Consider the following 19,124-nt stretch of genomic DNA (forward strand, 5'->3'; position numbering starts at 1 on the left):
ACAGTTGTCTTGTACAAGTATCACAGGGAACCTTTTAGATCATGAACAGGAATATTGTATTACAGTTATCATGTACAAATATCACAGGGAACCTTTTAGATTATGAACAGGAATACTATATTACTGTTGTCTTATGTAAATATCACAGGGAACCTTTTAGATCATGAACAGGAATACTGTATTACAGTTGTCTTGTACAAATATCACAGGGAACCTTTTAGATCATGAACAGGAATATTGTATTACAGTTATCATGTACAAATATCACAGGGAACCTTTTAGATTATGAACAGGAATACTATATTACTGTTGTCATGTACAAATATCACAGGGAACCTTTTAGATCATGAACAGGAATACTATATTACTGTTGTCTTGTGTATCATTTAAGACCAGAAATGAAGTAAAGCTTTAGATCATAAACTGGAATTGCATTACAGTTGTCTTTTGTAAATATCAGCTTTGGATATCTTCATTGCTTTTCATTATGATGTTCTTACTGATTTCACACTTTGGAATTACTGAAGTGTGTTTAATGTAAGAGGCTGTTTGGTCATTTATTTTATTTTGGCTTTTTTTATTTCTATGATATTTCTTTCTTTTTCTGTCTGTACTTGCATGTATTATTAGATGGGGAACAAACTTTAATATTCCACCTAGAACAAAATAATTACCAGCTTCCCACTTATGCAATTTATGGCCACTTCTTTGTTTATTTGTTTTATGTACACGTGTGGGTAGGTTTTGCTGTGATCTACCACAAAATACACATCAGGTAACATTCATGATTTTCCAGAATTTGTATGATTGTATTGTATCGGCTTTATAATTTAGTATTAAGAAAGAAAGATCCCAATCCATGAAATGTTTGCCCATTGAAGACGGGATATCATTAAAAGGGGAACAATCTTTAATATTCCACCTTAAAGAACAATTCTAAGCTCCGATTTGTGTCCAAAAATGGTACATCCCTGAGAGGTAATTCTCAGATGACAGGACCACAGAAAAGCCATGGGACTTGACTCTTATGATGTCCAGCAGGACCTGAATGAAAGTGCTGATCTAATGACCAATATCTTATCAATACTTGTCCTGAAGTTTTCAGCATGGAGTTTTCGTTTAATTTATTTTTTATGATGTCTGTTTGGTCATAAATAAAAATGGTGCTGATCAGATGTCCAGTATGGTCACTACAGTGTCAATCTTGAAAATCTTGTTATAGCTACTTTTGAATATTGACCTGAAGTTTTCACCTTTTCAGAAAAGACTTTTTATGCTGTCTAGTTGATCCTAAACAAAACCTGTGCTGATCCAATGTTCAGTATGGCCACCACCAGAATGGATGGACATATCAACATGGGTTTTTTGCCAACTTCTTTTGATGTCTGGTTGATTCTAAATGACAATGGTGTCATTCAAACATTCACTATGCTTGCCAGAGTGGTCATCTTGAAAATGTTTTCACTGTTTCTGCCGAATGAATGGTCATATCAGAATGCGGTTTTCACTGAAAGACTTCTCTGATGTGAGATTTGTTGTAAATGAAAGTGGTACCAATCAGACTTCTTGTATGACTACCACAATGGGTAAATGAAATTCTTGTTATTACTTTTCCTAGATGGCTGGACATACTGACATTGTGACTTCACCAAAAGGCATCTTATGATACCTGGTTTGTTTTAAAAAGAAATGGCACCTATCTGATATTGTATATAACCACCACAGTACTCATCTTGAAAATCTTGTTACAGTTACTCTTCCCAAATGGAAAGTCATATCAGCATAGGGTTTCTACCAGAGACTTCTTATGATATCATATTGTTCCTAACGAAAATGGTACAAATCTGACATCCAGGATGTCTACCACAGCAATTGATTTGAAAATCATCTTATTGCTAAGAATATCAGAGATCATTTCAACACCCAGTAAGGAATGGTCTTATCTTGAATTCTGGGAAATTCATTTCAGACATTAGAGCATAAGTCCTTTCATGGGACTTTTGTTTTGAAATTTTTTGTATCCATATCAATTATCTTCAGCATATAAGTTTTATTTGCATTTTTTCTTCAAGCCCATGTTAATGGGAAGTGAGTCAACATTGTTGTTATGGTTTTCATCAAAAATTTTCAGTCAGTGTTTTAAATACACAAGGCCTTTTTAAATATATTTAATGATGAAAGTCCATTTGAAAATGCTTGATTTGCTACTTGTTCTAATATTTCAGATTTAGTATGCTTCAGAACTTCTTGTTGCTGTACAGTTGGTTGCAGTTTGAAGTGGTTAATACATGTACATACAAATTAAAGGACACAGATTTGTTACTGTACATTTATATATTGTCTTTTTCATGGGAATGTCTTTGTGCATGAGGTTTCAGTTAATGATAAACATTCTGCCAGGTCATAAACACCAGTTTGAGCAAGCCAGCCATTTTTTCAGTACAAGAAGATCCTACTGCAAATTCATAGTGTAAAATTTTGTCTGGTAGATGGAACCACTTGTACTACTTAGGTGTTGTGACTTATTTTTTAGTGTTTTTCTCCAGAATTAGATGCAACTACATGTACAACTTAAGTCTTGTGACTTATTGTCATTGTTTTTCTCCATGATTAGGTGAAACCATGTGTACTACTTAAGTCTTGTGACTTATTTTCAATGTTTTTCTCCATAATTTAAGCACAAAGTCCCATCAAGAGTTCCAGTATCCTGGTAATAGACTACATATTTATGTAATTCTTTGAAAAATGAGAAGAGTTCCAAGTTGACTTTCTACACATTTCTGAGAACTATACAGGTCTCCCTATGGGATCAAGGAGAAACCCTATGTTGTATTAAAATTGTCTTTTGCCATTTTAAACAGAACTTTTATATGAAAATTGTAATGATAATTTAATCAGATGCTGTTTTAATTGTATTTTTTTTTAAATGTAGAATAAAAACTCTCACATTGTTGAGCATTTATTGAAACACTTTAATTTACAACTGATTTTAAATAGTGATGGTTTAATTATTGGTTACTGTCAGTATGACTGTGAGAACATTATTGGTTGACCAGGAATGTGTGGGATCCCTTATCCATAATGGGTCTACTGTATGGATTTGTGTACTCTTCATAAATTAATGTGATGTCCATGACAGTCAATCCTGTTTGGGGTCATATATATATATATATAGCAGACAGAATGATGAATCATGTTGCCACACAATTCATCATTAACATCAGGTTGATCCTTTGATCTCGGAAACCAAAAATGTTTCATTGCATCACAGACATTATTTAAGAGCACAGTATGGTTGATTTAACCCTCTGGCTATAAATCCAGCTGTTCTTACCTCTGTAAGTTGGCTATATTTTTACCTTTGTTATTTTTTGTATACTCTTGTAGAAGTTTAAGATCTTTTCCTTTTAACTTTAATTGTTTAGTACCAATATTTATGTTTGGAAGTCTTTTATCTTGCTAGATATTTTTTGCAGTTGTTTATATTTAAATTTGTGTAACTTTGCTTTTGACCTTATGGTCAGTTTTGTGCTTCATGCTGTTAAACTTTACCACCACTACTGCTATTGTAACAGTTAAACATTGCCACCACTATTGCTATTGTAACAGTTAAACTTTATCACCACTACTGCTATTGTAACAGTTAAACTTTACCACCACTACTGCTATTGTAACAGTTAAACATTACCACCACTACTGCTATTGTAACAGTTAAACATTACCACCACTACTGCTGTTGTATCAGTTAAACTTTACCACCACTACTGCTATTGTAACAGTTAGTGTACTGTTGGAAAGCAGTAGGGTGGGTTATGAATTCACATTGTTTCTTTCTATACATGTATCATCTTCCCACAAGACCTGGTAAGCCATATTGATTTCAGGCAAGCAAACAAAATTGGAGTGTACACTGTGTTTTGCTTATGCTGAGCTGTTATGTACTATGTGAACTATATTCCCCTGCTCATATCAACGAGTACAAAATAATACTCAAAGATAAAATATGAACCATATTTAGTAGATAAAACAAATAACGATTTGTTTTATTGTTTTTAAATCTATAAATTTGGGAGATTAGTGAATTATCAGCTTTAAAGATATATGTAATTTGTATAAATATATTATTTGGTCTAATAAAATTAGTAAATACATGTAAAACCATTATTCAGTAATAACCCGCATTCACTGTGGTAATTTTCATCTTGCATTTCCATTCACAGTAAAATTATAATGTCCTTTTGTGAAATGTTATTGTTGTTATCATGTTTATTTTCATTCATGTGTGAATTCATATATGCCACAATTCTTCTATTTGTTTTCCTTTTCGTACATTTATTTATTGTTTATTTGTTTGTTCATTGATTTCATTAATTTATTCTTTTTCTACAGACTTATATGCACCTGTAAATCTATACATCCATTCATTGTACATTCCTGTCATTTATCGGACTGGCTGGTGAAATTGAAAACTAAATGAATTAGATTATTAAGGGCAGTCTCAATAAAACAAAATGATTGTCAGAAAAATCATAAGGCGCATAGTTATAATTAAATTGATACAGCCATGGTGGAGGAATTGTGGGTGATTATTTGCATTTTCATAAAGCCAAACATTTATGATTTAGTTTATGCATCAACGTTTTCATACATTAAGAAAATTGTACATGTACTGTGTCAGATTGAAAAGGTAAATCAGTCCAAATCTATAATAAAGATTACCAGTCGTCACAGCATGTTGAGAAATAGTTATGCTAATGATTGCCTTTTTACATTCCTCAGGACTTTTCTGCATTTAGATGTTCTAACCATAAACTTTATAGATATGAAGGTGACATCACTTCACAGATTTCTTAATTTCTGTTCCAGAAATAATGTACTCTTAGTTCATATGAATACCATGCATTTTGTTTTTAAATTGACCATGATGTTATGTATAAAAAATATTAAAATAAACATTAATGTGCCATTAAAATAAACACTAGTGTGCCCATCCATCTTTAGAAAATTTGTATAGTTTGATTTCATCTCAAAGTCCAGTTTATATTCCATTTATTAGCTAGACAAAAACCTGTTCTTAATGTCTGTTAGTTATACCATAAGAAGTGTATTGTACTTCAGTATAATGACCTTTTCTATTATAGGGTTGTAGGCTATGCAAATTTCCTTTCATTGCCACTTGTAGGTAGATGACACTTTAACCCTCTTTTGAATTGTATAACAGAAACTTTTTATTAGTCTGCAAGATAATTTAGCCCCTGAAACATTGTCTTTGGTAGACTCTATATATTCAGACTTAGTAACATGTTACAAAGTTTGCAGAGTTTATAATACTGCTCATGCAGCTATTTTTAGGTATTAGGTCATTACACGTTGCATTCTATCCACCTAATTTTTAACCTGTCCTGTATTTATTTTCTTTCTGATTGAAGTTAAGATCTAAATTGTACTTGTACATAAGTACAAAAGAAACATCAGTTGTTCCTTTCAATCTTCGTACATTTTTTGAGATGGTAGATACTGATATAAAAAATATCCATGAAAAGCTTTCTTTTTGCTTGGTTTTCATTTTGAAGTACCAAAATGGTTAAATGAAATAAAAATGACTGAGTTAAAATTAGTACCAAGGTATTTTTTATTTACTGAGACTATATACTATATGTATATACATTGTTAACAAAAAATAAGCACACTCCTAATTCCACATTTCCAGTTGAGTTCATGTATAAAATGATAAGGCACTCAAAACCAGTACATGTACATACAGATATTGGAAAATTCTGATTGTTATCACTAGATTTCACTAAATGACTTCTAATGTTTACTTAATACTAAATGATCATGGTGCCAAATCAGATCTCCAACATGACTGCCAAATCCATCTTTAGAAAATTTGTATAGTTTGATTTCATCTCAAAGTCCACAGTTTATGTTCCATTTATTAGCTAGACAAAAACCTGTTCTTAATGTCTGTTAGTTATACCATAAGAAGTGTATTGTACTTCAGTATAATGACCTTTTCTATTTTAGGCTTGTAGTCAAAATTATTGAAATAAAGAATGCAAATTTCCTTACATTGCCACTTGTAGGTAGATGACACTTTAACCCTCTTTTGAGTTGTATAATAGAAACTTTTTATTAGTCTGCAAGATAATTTAGCCCCTGAAACATTTTCTTTGGATGACTCAATATATTCAAACTTAGTAACATGTTACGAAGTTTGCAGAGTTTCACTAAATGACTTCTAATGTTTACTTAATACTAAATGATCATGGTGCCAATCAGATCTCCAACATGACTGCCAAATCTTTTTATCACTACTTCTCCTAAATGGATGTCCATCATTACATGGAGTTTTCACAAAGACTTTACATGATGTATAGGTAGACACAAATGAAAAAGTACTGATCTGTTATGCTTTATGGCTGCCTTGGTGGCCATCTTGAAAATCTCCCTGTAGCTACATCTCCTTAATGCATAGTCACAGTGACATGGAGCCAAGCTCTAGATACGAATTAAACCCAGGTAGTGCAGGAGCCATATATTTATGGATGACATCGCCTGGCTTTATATGCAGGAACCATATTTTTATGGTCAAACATTACTTAGCACTGTGTGCAGATACCATATTTTTATGGCACATGACAATGACTTCTACAGGTGTCCAATCTAGGCCAATCATTAATCATATGCTTACAATAGCAGGGAGTTAGCACATGTGATAGTCCAGTAGATTATACGGCTCTGCATAATTGTAACAACATCAGTGAAACAAATATTACAACAAACTTATTTGCGCAGGAAAGTCTGTTGTCAATGGTGGACATTGATTTAAACAATATGGTAACTATTAAGTAGTTGCAGTCTCACAGATGTTTCATAGAATATCTGGAATTTGAACTGATAGCATACATGTAGCTTATATTGATTAAACATGCCATCATACAAAATGTGCTATGGTTAAAGCAGATGCAATACACTAATAACCTTTACTAAATGAATGCATTAAAAAATTTCTTTATGTGCTTTATGTTGTTTTTATTTAAAATATGAAAATTTGTTTCTTATCTTTAATGCAGCATGGGGCTTTCAATTAAAGACTTCTTATAATATCTAGTTGGCTTTGTGTGAGAATGGTGCTGACTAGAGCTCCAGTATGGCAGCCATAGTTGCCATCTTGAAAATATCAATGAATGGTCATTCAAGCAAAGTGTTTTCACAAAAGATGGTGTTAATCTGAACTCCAGCATGATTAAGGTTCACCACATAGAAAATATCCAATATTTTTTGTCAGCAGAATTATCTTCTATTTGATTTGTTTCTATAAAGTGTGATCAATAATGTGTGTGAGTTATCAAAGTTCAAATGAATTTATGTGATTAACTGATTAACTGAGGTATCATAGGTTAGATCTTAGCAGATAAGGAAATAAAGACAACTGTTTATCAGTTGTTGCTGGTTAATGTGAATTTTATTTTCAAAAGACTAATAACATGTCATTGTGCTTTGACACCTCCTTTTGATAAGCATTACACAGCATAGTTTTAATCCATCATATTAAAAAGTCCTTATGCAATGTTTGGAATACATGCATGTAATCAGATGCTCTAAAACTAGTACCAGTATTTTGGCATTTATTTATATGTCAAAAGAATACATACTCCCATATTAATCTTCAGAAAATCAGGTGTTTTGGGTGTCATGTACCATAGATGTACCTTTGTTTTTCAGTTGATTATCAGATATGTACTATTCTGATGGCAACTTTACACAATCCACAGACAAAAAAGAACATCGTTGTGACAGCAAGATTTATTGCAGGGACTGCAACTTTTTTCAGTGAAACTATGCTGGAATGTATCTTTGAAAATCATGTGGATGACCCTAATGATGGTCATGTAGGCCATTTTGAAAATCATGCTAACATTTGGAATGATAATATTGACATGAAATTAAATTCATATCTCAAAATACCAATTTATCCCATGATGAAAATGATGCCAATGTAACCTTAAAATATTGGAAGGAAAAAATACTTGTAAAAGATACTTTTCCAAAATGGATGGCCTTTCCAACAAATAAAGTGTGTGTGACACAGACCATATCTAGGCTGCTCATACAAATGCTGATTGGATGATTCATTTGATAACTTGGTATTTTTTATATCTATACTCACAAGTTTTGTCCAACTGCAAACAACATTAACCCATATATGCTCACATAATGTGCCAGCTGGTCATGCTCTGTGTTATTCTACTGCATACTCCTAACATGGTCATGTTCTATGTTATTCTACTGCATACTCCTGCCATGGTTATGTTCTATATTATTCTACTGCATACTCCTAACATGGTCATGTTCTATGTTATTCTACTGCGTACTCCTAACATTGTCATGCTCTGTGTTATTCTACTGCATGCTCCTAACATGGTCATGTTCTTTGTTATTCTAGTGCATACTCTTCACATTGTTATGCTCTGTGTTATTCTACTGCATACTCCTAGCATGGTCATGCTCTATGTTATTCTGCTGCATACTCCTAACATGGTTATGCACTATGTTATTCTACTGCATACTCCTAGCATGGTCATGTTCTTTGTTATTCTACTGCATACTCTTCACATTGTTATGCTCTATGTTATTCTACTGCATACTCCTAGCATGGTCATGCTCTATGTTATTCTGCTGCATACTCCTAACATGGTTATGCACTATGTTATTCTACTGCATACTCCTAGCATGGTCATGTTCTATGTTATTCTACTGCATACTCCTCACATTGTCATGTTCTATTTTATTCTACTGCATACTCCTCACATTGTCATGCTCTATGTTATTCTACCGCATACTCCTAACATGGTCATAATCTATGTTATTCTACTGCATACTTCTCACATTGTCATGCTCTATGTTATTCTACTGCATACTCCTAACAATCTGCATGGATCTAGATCTGTTGTTGTATTAAGTAATGGTAGATCTGGGTCTGTGCAGTTTGCAGTTTGACAAATATTAAGATAAAAACACAGTAGGGAACTTATAATATTCAATTTGTTTTTTTGCAGAACAATACACAACTTGAACTAAAATCAGGGTGAGATAAAATGAAGGTCTTAAGCTGTCCATTTTTGACGAGGGTGTCAGTGAGCTACTTGCAGAAAAATGCCCTCAATATTCTGAAGACCAATGCCCAGAAATGTCCAGTCATGGCAAAAGTGGTGCGGTACATGTCCATTCCAACTTTTGATGCCTTTGAAAACCAGATGGCAGAAGAGCTGACTGATACTAATGGTTAGTGAGTTACTGTGTTAAAAAAAAGAAAACACATTTTTTTATTTGAATATTATTTTGTCCAGACTTTTCAGAATTTTATAATTCTAGAGGGTACACTTAAACATCAACCACAGGTTATAAAGGACATTTAAGGAAACATTTGTATCATTTGCAAAGGCTTTTGCAGTGTGTTCTATTAGGCAGCTCCACTATGTCATCAAGACAATTGAATTATCATTCAAAAAATGGTGCCAGCTGTATCAAGAATGATAAAATATCTGACTAGTTCTCATGTTAAATATTTTTTTCAATGAAGTTGATACGGTGTAAGTTATACTGTAACTACTTGCACAAATGCAAGTACTACATATTTGAAGGCCATGCAAAATGATTGAATTGAAACTAATGAAGCTGATAATGGGAGTATTGTCACTGTCAGTCATATCAGTTTGGGAGTGACAGTTCAGCTTATCAGGGCATTGGCACTTTATCTGGTATCAGTGATCATAGTGATCTATGTAATAGACATTATTAACTCAGTAATAGCCAATAAGCATTATGGTCTATGTAATAGACATTATTAACTCAGTAATAGGCAATAAGCATTATGGTCTATGTAATAGACATTATTAACTCAGTAATAGGCAATAAGCATTATGATGTACGTAATAGACATTATTAACTCAGTAATAGGCAATAAGCATTATGGTCTATGTAATAGACATTATTAACTCAGTAATAGGCAATAAGTATTATGGTCTATGTAATAGACATTATTAACTCAGTAATAGGCAATAAGCATTATGGTCTATGTAATAGACATTATTAACTCAGTAATAGGCAATAAGCATTATGATCTATGTAATAGACATTATTAACTCAGAGTAATAGGCAATAAGCATTGTGATCTATGTAATAGACATTATTAACTCAGTAATAGCCAATAAGCATTATGATCTGTGTAATAGACATTATTAACTCAGAGTAATAGGCAATAAGCATTGTGATCTATGTAATAGACATTAACTCAGTAATAGCCAATAAGCATTATGATCTACGTAATATACATTATTAACTCAGTAATAGGCAATAAGCATTATGATTTATGTAATAGACATTTTACCTCAGTAATAGGCAATAGAAATTATGAACTCTTTAATAGATGTTATTAACTGTAAAGAATTGAGATGGTTTTATTTGTTGTTTTACAACATGGCAATACTTGTAAGTTATTTAGTGCCCAGACAATTGGAATAAACTGCCTTGCCAAAAGATGCACCATTTTAGTCAAACCAGGCTGAGCTGATGGTAGGATTCATATCTGCACTCATACACTCTATCACATTAATCACTGAACCAAGGAGCCTCCTTTGTGAGGTGGTGTTAGAGTTGTACTTGTCAGCTGCATTGAAATAAAATAATATAATGTTCATGTTCACAGGGGCAATTACAAAGGGCCGGTGTCCTTTCCTTGCTAGTCAGAATGTTAGCATCAAGCCAGCCAGCACAGTACTTCATGAGGATATCATCAATGTTCCAGCACAAGGTATGTGCAGTTACTAACTTTGTTTGATTCATAAATACTGTGAACTTAAATGATCTGGATAGTGCATTAGTTGCACACTATATTTCTAGCATACTGGCCCCAGGTTTCTATCCTGGCTCCAGTTTATGCAAGGATATGTGACCAGCAATCCAAGATAATCGTGTATGTGATTTTCTGAGATGCCCAGTTTACTCCACCCAGAAAAGCACCTTATATCAACATTCAAGCCATAGAGAGTACTTTTTATCAGTTGCTGTCTAAATTTAAAGTTTACATTTAAATTTGACTTGATGTGTAGAGCTTGATTATGCTTGTAAAAATCTAAAATCAGATTTTTCATAACATTTTGGAAAATATTTTTAGCATTGTTTGAGAGCTTTTCAGTCAGTACAGTAAGGTAGTGTCTGTCATAGAGGTACGAAAAGGAAAAGTTGACTGAAATTGGAGACATGTTCAAATTTCCATTACATTTAATGAAAGACAGACACAAATTTTCCTGACTTTGAGACACTAAAAAAGTATTTGTTATTCTTTACTGCCATGCATGCATACTGAAATTTACAAACAACAGTAGGGGCCCCGAGTGGCCAAGTGGTCTAAAGCGCTCTCCGTTATGGATCGCTGCCATCTCACCTCTGTCTGCGCTGGTTCGCGTCGCGGATTCAGCCAATGTTTGTATGTGAGAAAGCTTGCCAGTAGCTTCTCGTGGGTCGGTGGTTCTTTCCGGGGTTTTCCCGGATTCTGCCTCCACCATTAATACTGGCTGCCATGTATAGCCTATCGTGTGCTGAAAAATGGCATTAAACCCCACAATAACAACAACAACAAACCACAGTAAATGGACCTTGATGCTATAATGTCAGATCTTCACCTTGTATACAGTCAAGCCTGACAGTAGTAGTCACCCATGGGAAAAGGCAAAACTGACCTTTGTACACAGGTGATCTCTGTATGCAGGTTCACCTTTACAAATTTGGCTTTTGAACAATTATCATGCACTGAATTTCATTATTATTATTATTATTATTATTATTATTTTTTTTATTTTTTTTTGATTTGTGTGCAGTATTCATCAAATTTATGAAATGTGTGTATATGTTGTTCTCACCCAAATTTATGATCCACACAAAATCACTGTATCAGTAACTCCATTCTGTAAAATATATCATGACTGACCTAAAATAATCACCAATTTTAGTTTGTATTGTGGATCATATCAAAACAATAATTTCACTGCTGATTCTCAGCTAACATACATGTATGAACATGAAACAGAGGAATGACTGTTTGGTCAGTCAACTTGTGCAAGTTAGACATCTCACTTTAAATAATAATATCTGGATTAGCCGGTTGTTCAACTCTCTGAGATCAAACGACAGCTTATGTGAAAAGCCAGTGATCAATAGGAAATCAAAAGAAGCGATATGTGGCTATTCTTTGGGACCCATAAACTGAAATTGTACATGCCATTATAGACATTGTTAAATATTGAATGACCCGAATGAAAAGAGATGTAACTCATATCTCTTCTCAGAGATGACCTTTTTTCTTCAGAGATATCTTTAATTCACAGGCAAATAGAAGACTTCAAGCTTTATCTGTCACAGTGTCCCAAAAATGAACACTGAAGCACACATTAGGAAGTTACAATAACTTGTATGACTGTTGGCATGGTTAAGTTATGAAAGCCAAATTTCTCATTTACATTAATTCCTGCTACAGCCCATGAGCCAGTGGTATCTGCTTCCCTTAGTGATGTTGACATGAGTGATGCAATACTGAAACCAGTCTTGGCTAAAAGTCAGGTTGAACCTGAAGTCAAGGCCAGTGTTGGGATGCCTACCCAAGGAGTCCAGCATGGCTCCCAGATTTTCACCCAGGGACTCAGGGCAGAGGAAGCAAAGGATGTGGCTAAAAAGGTCACAAAGGGACCAACAGGTGTGAATATACATAATTAATCTGTAATGACAAAACCACTAATGAATTCCTTCATTTAACTGAGTTGTTACCAAGCCCATTTTAAAATGTGACAAGTTGTGTTTTTCTTAGTACTTCAGAAAGATACAACCCTTTTAAATCTCCAGATGTTTTTTTTTTTACCTTACCACTCAGTTCTAATGTAAATCAGCTCCCATTCTGTCAAAAATACTTCAGTACTAAATGAAAAATTAGCTAGAAAATAATACACTTTTCTATCATCACAAGAGACAGCTTTATATTAGAAGTTGCTATGCCATTTAAATCTTTAAAATGTGACACCAAAACTAGATTTCTTCTTCAGATACTTTGCCCAATTATAAAAAACATCAGCATTATATCCACTACTCCCCAAATCCAGCCCTCCTTTTAGCAACAAACATGATAAAAGGTATCTGCTGACAAAGGTGGAAGTTACACATGAGTGACTTTCCCTGGGACTCAGACTAGGCATGGTGTAAGAGATTGATAATGAATTTTACTCAGATTAAAACATGGTACAAGAACTTGGTCTTGACTGGTACTAAGACATGGTATAAGAGATTGATCTTGACTGGTACTAAGACATGGTATAAGAGATTGATCTTGACTGGTACTAAGACATGGTATAAGTGATTGATCTTGACTGGTACTAAGACCTGGTGTAAGAGATTGATCTTGACTGGTACTAAGACATGGTGTAAGAGATTGATCTTGACTGGTACTAAGACCTGGTGTAAGAGATTGATCTTGACTGGTACTAAGACATGGTGTAAGAGATTGATCTTGACTGGTACTAAGACATGGTGTAAGAGATTGATCTTGAATGTTACCAAGGCATGGTATAAGAGATTGATCTTGCCTTGCTCTTAGACTAAAACATGGTGTAAGAGATTGATCATGACTGGGACTCAGACTAAGCATGTAAGAGATTGATCTTGACTGGTACTAAAACATAGTATAAGAAACTGATCTTGACTGGTACTAAGACATGGTATAAGAGATTGATCTTGACTGGTACTAAGACATGGTATAAGAGATTGATCTTGACTGATATTAAGACATGGTATAAGAGATTGATCTTGACTGGTACTAAGACCTGGTGTAAGAGATTGATCTTGACTGGTACTAAGACATGGTGTAAGAGATTGATCTTGACTGGTACTAAGACCTGGTGTAAGAGATTGATCTTGACTGGTACTAAGACATGGTGTAAGAGATTGATCTTGAATGTTACCAAGGCATGGTATAAGAGATTGATCTTGACTTGCTCTTAGACTAAAACATGGTGTAAGAGATTGATCATGACTGGGACTCAGACTAAGCATGTAAGTGATTGATCTTGACTGGTACCAAAACATAGTATAAGAAACTGATCTTGACTGGTACTAAGACATGGTATAAGAGATTGATCTTGACTTGCACTTAGACTAAAACATGGTGTAAGAGATTGATATTGACTGGTACTAGAACACTGTATAAGACATTGATCATGACTGGTACTAAGACATGGTATAAGAGAGTGATCTTGATTTACACTCAGACTTAAACTTGTTGTAAGAGATTGATCTTGACTTACACTGAGACTAAAACTTGGTGTAAAAGATTGATCTTGACTGGTACTATGTCTTTCAGCAGTTTCACAATGACATTGCACTCAATATTTGCTGAATCAGTGGAGAGAATAGTATCTGTTTTAGCTCTATGCTTGTTCTAGCCTGTATCTCAGTTGAGATTTAAAACTGCTTGAAAATACATCAAGGGACCAAAACTGTGCCCACTACAAGATAAAGGGATGTAACTCTCTTCACCTCTTACCAATTCTGATAAAGTATTATGATGGGGTAACATATTTGAAGAGGAAACCAATTTTTGGAATAAATTTGTTTCTTTAGTACTACTTATCTGATCATAATATGGGTACATTCTTCCAACTTCTCTATAGTTACATTTTAAAACCTGGTGGAGAGTGTGTATTCACTTTGTGTGTATTCACTTAAGTAGTAAGTGATGTATGGACATTATTGAAGCCAATCTCTCTGTCCAAGGGGAGCTTGGATTTGTGCTCCAAACGTATTACAATTTAGTAAATATTATTGAAGAAAAATATTTTACTCCAAGAATTGATTTCACCTTTGAATTATATATGGACTAACCTTGAATATATAAATATTTCACAAAGTAAGTTGCAAATGTGTGAGAGATGTACAGTATATCCTTGGAAGCAATAACACATATTCATTTCTCTGACCAGGTTTATGCTGAATTGTGTGTGGAAATAAGAACATCCTTCATAATAAAAAAAATAGTAATTTCATCTTTATAGAAGTTATCTATGGGTTCATCCTCATGTAGCAGTCACCAACAGGATGCTTAACCATCAGCTGCTTAAGGGACAGAGCTGTTCAGGAGAGGTTAAATATATACACATAGATGTAGTGACACAAATGAAACTTAATTTCTTGCTGAATTGCTGGTTTAGAAAGATAACTGTTGTGGGAAGATTGTTGCTTAAACGGGATAACCAAACATTTTTGGGGGCCTGTTCAGCATAGAAAAATTGCAGATAAGAGAAAATACTATAAAATTGGCCCACTTTGATAATTGCTGACATAAGTGAATACATTTTGGTCTCGTGTCTCAAGGAATTATTGACATCTACAAGACTAAGGTGTCAAAAAAGTGAATACATTTTGATCTCATGTCTCAAGGAAGTATTGACATCTACAAGACTAAGATGTCAAAAAGTGAATACATTTTGATCTCATCTCTCAAGGAAGTATTGGCATTTACAAGACTTAGATATAAAAGATTATCATAGGCTATTATGCAGCTAAATTAATCTTTTAATAAATCTCCTGATTATTTTGGAGTTTACATTTGTTAATCTTGAAGGTTTGAATTAACATTCTTTGTTTTCATGATCAGATTTCATTTACCTTAAAGTCATTTTTAATTTGCCCATAGGTTTTCAAAATCTCTTAGATGTAGGTCCAGTATTTGTGAGATATTAATGCTGACACATTATTACAAATTCAAGGTTCTGAACCAGAACACCACTTTAACTATGAGAAGTTCTTTGCGGATCAAATTGACAAAAAGAAAAGGGACCACTCGTACCGAATCTTCAAGAAGGTTCTGAGGAAGGCGAATAGTTTTCCCTTGGCAGAGGAGTACAGTCTCCCCACAAAGAAGGACATCTCAGTATGGTGTAGTAATGACTACCTGGGAATGAGCTGGCATCCTGGAGTCAAGCAGGCAGTTAGGTACAGCTTCTGTATAATTGATCAGTTTGTGCTCTGGTTTCCAACGTTTCTCTGAATCTCACTGTTATGTTGATTTTCTGTATCCTATATCACTACAGCTAGTTATGTTTTAAATCCGAGTGATAGATATGATAGTAAATTATTCAGGCTGAGAAAAAGAATGTTACAATCTTAGATCCATTAGTTTTCCCATAATTACAATTTTAATTTCTTTTAGCTTTATCTCTCTTTTCCATCTGATGGTTGTTCTTACCTAAGGCTTTGGGTCAGTTTCTTCTCCCATGCAATATTGTTTAGACAAAACCATAAGTGTGTCATAATTTACTTATTTGTGATCCATTTTAAGTTGTACTTTTATAGACCAGAAGGGCTTATAGGATTGACTGTTGTCTGTTATTATATATCCAACATCCATCCATCCATTAGCACAAGTTTGTTATTGCTAATCCTAAATTACTTGGAGGACTACCCTGACGCATTCATTCCAAGGTCTAACTAGTTCTAAATGGAAATGGTGCTGCTCAGACATCCAGTATGACCACCACAGCAGTCATCTTGAAAATATTATTATTGCTACTCTTCCTGAATGGATATTCATATCAACATTGGGTTTTCTGTAAGAGATTTCTTATGCTGCCTAGTTGGTCTTAAATAAAATGGTGATGATCTGACATCTGGTTTGGTGACCTTGGCAGCCATCTTGAAAATCACAATTTCACCTTCTTGTTAGATCTAGTTAGTCCTGTAGAAAATAGCGCTGATCTAACTGCAAATATGGCTGCCACATTGAACATTTTGAAAATTTTGTCTCAAGTTCTCCTGATTTGATGGTAATATCAGAATGGTGGTTTTCATCAGAAGTCTTCTAATGGTGTCTAGTTTGTCCCAATTGCCAGTCATGCATCCACTGTGACTGTCACAGTGGTTAATTTGAAAATCTTATCACTCCAGAATATCATATGGAATTAGGACCCAGCAGTTATGAGAACAAAATTGGTCTTATTGTCAGTTCCTGGAGATTCTAATCAGACAACATAGCATCAGACCCTTCAAGAGATTCTTTTTTCCAACATCTGTGCAGAATTTTATGCAGTAAACACTGAAGGTGATTTTTTCTGTAATTATGTCTGACCAAATTAATTACGTCAAGCATTGTTTGATTTTGATTATAGCAGTATAACTCCATAGCTTATTTCATCTGATTGATAAAAAAGAGAAAGATTTTTTCTGACATTTGTTAATGAAAAAATAAACCAAGAAACAAGTCAGCTATTTTGAACACTGAGGTATCTAGAGTTTCAAATGTTAGATGTGTTTGTAAGTTGTATATGTCTTTTGGTTTCTCAGAGATGCCCTGGAGAAACATGGTGCAGGGGCAGGTGGCACCAGGAACATCTCAGGGAACTCCCCACTTCATGAGGCCCTAGAGAGGGAGCTGTCATCCTTACACCAGAAGGAGGCTGCACTGTTGTTTACATCATGTTATGTAGCAAATGATTCCACACTGTACACTCTGGGAAAGGCCCTACCTGGTGAGTATATGCTCTTTGTCAAACGCTTTCATGAGATATTATAATATTACAGTTTTAGTTGGGGTGAGAACTAGTACAAATTGTGTTTAAAAAAGAGAAAATTAGTAAGATATTTTGGTAATTTGAAAATATAAATTTTGTTAAGGGCTGTTCCATTTCAACATGCATTTCTTTGAAAAATATATTCCAGGGTACTCTGATCACTCAAAGAGTTTATATGAAATTGATTTTAAAAAATCAGAATTGGATCTGTGGATGGCTGTTCCAAAACTGAAAGTGCCTTTCAGGGGTCCCAAGTGTATTATTTTACTGGAACAACCCTAAGTAAACTGAAACTGAAAGGCTGGTTGATAGACAGTCAGTAAGTAATATCTGGTTGATTGAAGGCCAAGAAGTAATGGCCTGTAAGTGTAAGTGTCCTGAACAATGGACTGTTTCCATGTCAAGTAAAACAATCATGTCTGGTGCAATGGACCCAGTTTGCTACAGTTTCCTTGTCAAGTAAAATAACCATGTCCTGTACAATGGACCCAGTTTGCTACAGTTTCCTTGTCAAGTAAAATAACTGTGTCCTGTTCAATGGACCCAGTTTGTTACAGTTTCCTTGTCAAGTAAAATAACCGTGTCCTGTTCAATGGACCCAGTTAGCTACAGTTTCCTTGTCAAGTAAAACAACCATGTCCTGTACAATGGACCCAGTTTGCTACAGTTTCCTTGTCAAGCAAAATAACCATGTCCTATACAATGGACCGTTTCCTTGTCAAGTAAAACAACCATGTCCTGTACAATGGACCCAGTTTGCTACAGTTTCCTTGTCAAGCAAAATAACCATGTCCTGTACAATGGACCGTTTCCTTGTCAAGTAAAATAACCGTGTCCTGTTCAATGGTTACTGTTTGCTTTAGTTTCCTTGTCAAGTAAAACAACCATGTTCTGTGCAATGGACACTGTTTTCTTTAGTTTCCTTCAGACTGCCCAGGAGGCCTAAGTGGTTAAAACGTCTGCCTTGGATGTGGTAGGTCACCAGGTTCGAACCCCAGTCAAGTCATACCAGAGGCTTATAAGAATAGTACTAGCAGCTGCCTCTCTTGGCAATCAGTATTTAGAGGCTAGTGTTAGGACTATTCAGCCTGGTTTCAGGATAGTGTGACTGGGTGGGACATGATGCTACATGTCTGTTGTATGATGCCCTAGTGCTAGACCACTATGAACTACCACACAGAAGACATAGCGATATGACTAAAGTTGGTAAAACTATGTTAAAAATTTAAAATACATTCACATTTCTTTGTCAAGTAAAATAACCATGTCTTGAATACTGTTTGCTAGTTTTCTTGCAAAGTAAAACGACCATGTCCTGAACAAAAGACATGGTTATTATAGCAGACTAGAAGATTGTACAAGACCATACTGTAGCCAGAATCAGCATCAGCTCATTGAAAACTAGACCAGTGAATAAGAATTGTATAAATTAATAAATCCACAACACAAGTGCCTGTGATAGTGATATGTGTTCTTTTTTTCTTCTCGCTAAACAAGAAATAGGTAAGGGTA

At 34.4% G+C, this 19,124-nt stretch overlaps 1 protein-coding gene across 2 annotated transcripts in view; it reads left to right on the plus strand.

Annotated features, from left to right (window-relative positions):
- The window catches only part of LOC149774324 (uncharacterized), a 57,973-nt gene that overhangs the window by 18,865 nt on the left and 19,984 nt on the right, over positions 1-19,124 (plus strand). For both annotated transcript variants that reach the window (XM_089945458.1, XM_089945459.1), the window contains exons 2-6: positions 9,063-9,288; positions 10,712-10,816; positions 12,539-12,754; positions 15,813-16,038; positions 17,386-17,570. In XM_089945458.1, coding sequence (XP_089801584.1) covers positions 9,102-9,288; positions 10,712-10,816; positions 12,539-12,754; positions 15,813-16,038; positions 17,386-17,570 — 919 coding nt within the window. In that variant the 5' untranslated portion in view covers positions 9,063-9,101. The remainder of the gene's footprint in view (positions 1-9,062; positions 9,289-10,711; positions 10,817-12,538; positions 12,755-15,812; positions 16,039-17,385; positions 17,571-19,124) is intronic.

The sequence above is a fragment of the Sinohyriopsis cumingii genome, unplaced genomic scaffold (assembly GCF_028554795.1).
Source record: "Sinohyriopsis cumingii isolate HCF-2022 unplaced genomic scaffold, ASM2855479v2 utg000349l, whole genome shotgun sequence".
Lineage (NCBI taxonomy): Eukaryota > Metazoa > Mollusca > Bivalvia > Unionida > Unionidae > Sinohyriopsis > Sinohyriopsis cumingii.